General features: G+C 41.0%; 1 protein-coding gene across 1 annotated transcript in view; it reads left to right on the forward strand.

Annotated features, from left to right (window-relative positions):
- The window catches only part of LOC107557441 (NACHT, LRR and PYD domains-containing protein 12-like), a 35743-nt gene that overhangs the window by 18441 nt on the left and 11623 nt on the right, over positions 1 to 5679 (forward strand). Inside the window, exons 2-5 of the mRNA XM_016240858.1 lie at positions 991 to 1107; positions 1534 to 1612; positions 4207 to 4373; positions 5170 to 5668. Of these exons, the coding sequence (XP_016096344.1) occupies positions 991 to 1107; positions 1534 to 1612; positions 4207 to 4373; positions 5170 to 5668 (862 nt within the window). The remainder of the gene's footprint in view (positions 1 to 990; positions 1108 to 1533; positions 1613 to 4206; positions 4374 to 5169; positions 5669 to 5679) is intronic.

Raw genomic sequence — 5679 nt, forward strand, 5'->3', positions numbered from 1 at the left:
ATTTACTTTCATCTGAAAAGAGGACTTTGGACCACTGAGCAACAGTCCAGTTCTTTTTCTCCTCAGCCCAGGTAAGACGCTTCCGACGTTGTCTGGGGCTTGACACGAGGAATGCAACATTTGTAGCCCATGTCTAGGATTCCACTCAACTTTCTATGAATATGCTTGGATACAGCACTCTGTGAACAACCAACTTCTTTAGGAATTAACTTTTGTGGTTTACCCTCCTTGTGGAGGGTGTCAATTACTGTCTTCTGGACATCTGTCAAGTCAGCAGTCTTCCCCATGATTGTGTAGCCTACTAACCCAGACTGAGAGACCATTTAAAGGCTCAGGAAACCTTTGCAGGTGTTTTGAGGTAATTAGCTGATTAGGGTGTGACGCCATGACTTTACAATATTTAACTTTTTCACAATATTCTAATTTTCTGATACACTGAATTTTGGGTTTTCATTATCTGTAAGCCATAATCATCAAAAGTGCAAGAAATAAAGGCTTGAAATATTTCACTCTATGTGTAATGAATCTATATAATATATGGGTTTCACTTTCTGAAATGAGTGACAAAAAATATTGACCTTTTTTATGATATTCAATTTTTTTTTTTTAGATGTACCAGTATATGCATGCAGGGCATAATTTGGCAAATATCCACTTATCAAAATTCAAAAATGGGAAAATTATGGAAGCATTTAAAACTCTGCCACTATTATAAAGCACAGAAATAGCAAGAGTCAGTCCAGATGTTTCACTTACATCTACTGACCCCCATCATTGATGCTCTGGACTAGAACAATACTGACAAACTAAGATTCAACCAAATTATAGCATGAATAAAACACAACTACATTACATACTAGGATAATCAAAAACAACAACAACAAATAAAAAATCAATGGTAAAAGATGGATGGATGGATTGTGAGGTTTATCTACTTGCATACCAACAATGAATTATTGTCTCTATTCTTTTGTTTCTATTCTATTAAAGACAAAGCCACAGGGAGAAATCCAACTCCTCAGAGTCCAGCTGTGTGTCCATGAAGGGTGACAGATATTTGGGCAGTCCAGTAAGATTTAAAGGGAGAGACACATCAACTGATCTAAGGTATAATATTCTGTCTTGACCGACCACATTCTGGATATGTGATTGCATCTATGCTTTTATAAATAACAAAGTAAATATTAACTAGCTGTCCCCCCCTGGACTCTATCTGTGTGTTTTTCCCTCTCCATGTGCCTGCCCTGACTTATAGTTTTATAGGTTTATGAAGTTTATCATGAATAAATGTTACATAAAGTGCATAATATAAAATAGGCCTACAAAACATTTTTTTATCCATCCTATACAGTCTTGTAAGTCCATTAACTGATCGTCTTTTCCCTGTAATATTTGTATATTATTATTAATAGCCTATTATTATTGGTAATATTTTTATATTAGTTTATATTAATTTTCCCTTCATTTCGATCTCTTTACTTAACGTTCTGAATACTTTTGTAAATCTATTCTTTTGTTTCTATTCTATTAAAGACAAAGCCACAGGGAGAAATCCAACTCCTCAGAGTCCAGCTGTGTGTCCATGAAGGGTGACAGATATTTGGGCAGTCCAGTAAGATTTAAAGGGAGAGACACATCAACTGATCTAAGGTATAATATTCTGTCTTGACCGACCACATTCTGGATATGTGATTGCATCTATGCTTTTATAAATAACAAAGTAAATATTAACTAGCTGTCCCCCCCTGGACTCTATCTGTGTGTTTTTCCCTCTCCATGTGCCTGCCCTGACTTATAGTTTTATAGGTTTATGAAGTTTATCATGAATAAATGTTACATAAAGTGCATAATATAAAATAGGCCTACAAAAAAATTTTTTTATCCATCCTATACAGTCTTGTAAGTCCATTAACTGATCGTCTTTTCCCTGTAATATTTGTATATTATTATTAATAGCCTATTATTATTGGTAATATTTTTATATTAGTTTATATTAATTTTCCCTTCATTTCGATCTCTTTACTTAACGTTCTGAATACTTTTGTAAATATTAGCCTACTGTAAATGCTCGACATGCCAATAAGCTTTGATTAAGCTGACTGGAATTTTTGCTGGAATGCAGTTTAAATTGAACATACAGTATATTTAATTTTATTTCGGCTAATAAATAGACCATAATTATAAATACTATAGTGTTTGTAGCGGAAACCTGGCAACCCTGCACCAGATAGAGCTGTTGGCGATTCTTCCTATTGTAAATTCATGCAGTGTGTAACCTCCTGTCGTAGTTCCATCGTGCAGTGTGAACACAGCAACAACTGAATGCTAGCCCAGATAGTCGTTCAGTGTGAAACCAACAGTGATGCGACGTCTTTGAAAATCATGCAGTGTGAACTTGGCATAAGGGAAACGCAAAAATGATCATGATATTATGTGTCATAAACGTTATCAACTGTCAAAAACAGTAGCATTTAACACTAGTACACACAGATCTGTAGAACAAGTAGGTTACAGAATGAAATGAAATACGCAAAAACTAGCCATGAAGAAGTCTATGCTATGTCATTCAGTATAGTAACATTTCCCCAAATCATGCAATAAACTTTCATAAGAGCAGTAGACAAAGTTATTGTAGTTGTGTATTGTTGCAATAAACAATAAGGGGGAAGAAAGAAAGCTAAAAAAGTAAATAATTAAACAACACTGCGTAGTCAAAATCTCATGATATAAACGATTAAGCGCCTATGCACAGGATATTTTAAACGCAGGCCTACAAAAGTATATTTTATATATATGGCTAGACGGCAAATAACCTACTTTTCCGCTCTTCAAACACACACAAACATTAGCCTTTTACAGACATAGTGTTTGAAGAAAATGCTTTACTATTCAAACATCAGTTATTTACCCTTGCATTACGAAAAAGCAGAGAAGCTGAGAGCTTGAGGATCCAATAGCGTTACGAAGTTTTACTGAGAAGCCCTTTGTAATATTAGCATTGGTTAAATATTTGTAAAACCCTCTGATTTCTATTATTTAATAATAACGAATTATAATAGAGATTCACGGCACACCTGACTGGGCTAGGGTATGGCAACTGCCATACTCTGCCATACAGAAACGCCGCCCCTGGTTCCCACATCCAGCCTAGAGAAAGTTCCTGTTCCCACGTCCAGCCCTGAGAGGGCTCCTGGTCCCAAGTTAAGCCCGGAGGCTCATAAATGCCCGCCAACCCACCCTCTCCTGCCTCCTCCACTGCTGTTGTCTGGCAGCCCCTCTGCTCGCCCTCAGCCCACCATCAGCACGGTGTGAGCTCCGCGGGACTGCCATCCTCCAGCGTCGCTGTGGCTGGAGTATCCCTTGATTCCGCCTCCAGCCCTTAAGCCCCGGATTCCACCTCAGCCCATTGACCCGTCGGCTCCACCATGGATCCTAGCCCCCTCCTCTCCGCCATGGCCCGGCAGTCCACTAGCTCTGCCAGGCTCCCTCGTCCCTCCGGCTCCGAGGTAGGCTAGCAAATGCTAGCATAATTATACAAATTATACAAAACTAGCTAAAGCGCTACACAAATTGAAAGGGGAAATAAGCATATATAACAATAAATATAAAAATATAGCCCTAATAAGTTAATGTAATAATAATAATATGCAAATATTAAATTAAATATTTAATGTTAATAAAAATGTTTTATACATTTTTGATACTCCCCGGTTGCTATGGTCATGCAGGTTTGTTTACACATTAAACTCATGGCCACAAGAAAAATATGTCGTTCCCTCAACATAAGAACATAAGGATGTCATTATCTCGACAAAATGATCTCGTGGCCACGACATAATATCACGTTCCCACGAGTTAATATGACGTTCCCTCAAATGAATATCTCGTGGCCATGACATATTATCGCGGGACTGCCATCCTCCAGCGTCGCTGTGGCTGGAGTATCCCTTGATTCCGCCTCCAGCCCTTAAGCCCCGGATTCCACCTCAGCCCATTGACCCGTCGGCTCCCCCATGGATCCTAGCCCCCTCCTCTCCGCCATGGCCCGGCAGTCCACTAGCTCTGCCAGGCTCCCTCGTCCCTCCGGCTCCGACTTGGTCTGGCGTCGACCATCCTGCGCCTCGGGACTCCACTCCTCTGGCTACGCCTCGTCCCTTCGTCCTTTTGGCTCTGTCGGGTTCCTTCATCCCTTCGGCACCTCCTCAGTCCTCTGTCGCTCCGGCTCCACCTCGCCCTTTCGGATCCATGCCTCCGTGTCAGTCTCTGGCACCATCTGCTCCGCCTTGGCCCTCCGGACCCTCCCCGTCGCCCAGGCTTATAGGCTCTCCGTCTCTGCCTCAGGCTCCTCCGCCGCCATTGGTCAGCCCCCTGGAGTCGGCGGCCATTCCTCCTCCATGGCTCCTCCCTCAGTCGGCTCCACCATGGGCCGTCATCATGGCTGTGGCCTGAGTCCCATTTGGCTCCTCCTGCTCCAAGTCCCTCCTGTTTCCTCTTTGGCTCCTCCCTCCATCGTCTATCGTCACCTACCTGGACTATGTCTGCCGGCCCCCTCCTGGGTGTCCCTTCTGGGAGGGTGGCCGATATGTCACGCCCCTGGACTCTATCTGTGTGTTTTTCCTCTCCATGTGCCTGCCCTGACCTAGTTTTCCCATGTGTTTGATTGCTCATTAGTTCCAGGTGTGTCTCATCATCCCCTTGTCAAGTCCTGTGTATTTATAGTGAGTCCTGTTCTGAGTTTCTTTGTCTGGTATTGAATGTTCGTCTTTCCCCGCTACGTGTGTGTTGCTGGCTCCTTGGATGTTAATTAAAGTCTGTTTGTTTGAAGTCTACTCCACGTCTCCTTGTTTTTCGCTCTGTGCTTCTCACAGTAGAGCATCGTGACACTAGCAACACTGTATCTAAAAAGAAGTTGTTCAATATTAACTTCTTGTTTATTGAGATTGTGTTAAAGCAATATAATAACAAAATTATTCAGTTGGTCTGAATATCAGCACAGCTTGTGCAAACAAATCACAGCCATGCTGGTATTCAGACCAACGGCACTGTCATTTATATGGTGTTGTTCATTTATTTGTTTAATTAAGGTTAATTTACTTTTATATAATTTTTTACCTCTTTAATTTATGTTCTGTAATCTGAACATATGTAATTTATTATTTTTAATTATAGTCATGACTCTCAACTGGTCCAGAGCAATTTTAAATCAAATCTGCTGAAAAAGTTTCAGTGTCTGTATGAAGGAACATCAAAGCAGGGAAACCCAACACTCCTGAATGAGATCTACACAGAGCTCTACATCACAGAGAGGGAAAGTGGAGAGATCAGTAATGAGCATGAGGTGAGACAGATTGAGACACAGTCCAGGAGAGCAGCAACAGAGGACACACCAATCAAATGCAATGAGATCTTTAGACCTTTACCTGGACAAGACAAAACCATCAGAACTGTGCTGACAAAGGGAGTCGCTGGCATTGGAAAAACAGTGTCTGTGCAGAAGTTCATTGTGGACTGGGCTGAAGGGAAAGAGAATCAGGACGTCCAGCTCATATTTCCAATTCCTTTCAGAGAGCTCAACTTGATGAAGGACAAAACACTCAGTCTTTCAGATCTTCTTCATGACTTTTTTCCTGAAACCAAAGAAATAGAAATATCCAGTGATGAATATAAAGTGTTGTTCAT

Source organism: Sinocyclocheilus grahami, unplaced genomic scaffold (assembly GCF_001515645.1).
Source record: "Sinocyclocheilus grahami isolate Dianchi unplaced genomic scaffold, SAMN03320097.WGS_v1.1 scaffold603.1, whole genome shotgun sequence".
NCBI classification, from domain to species: domain Eukaryota; kingdom Metazoa; phylum Chordata; class Actinopteri; order Cypriniformes; family Cyprinidae; genus Sinocyclocheilus; species Sinocyclocheilus grahami.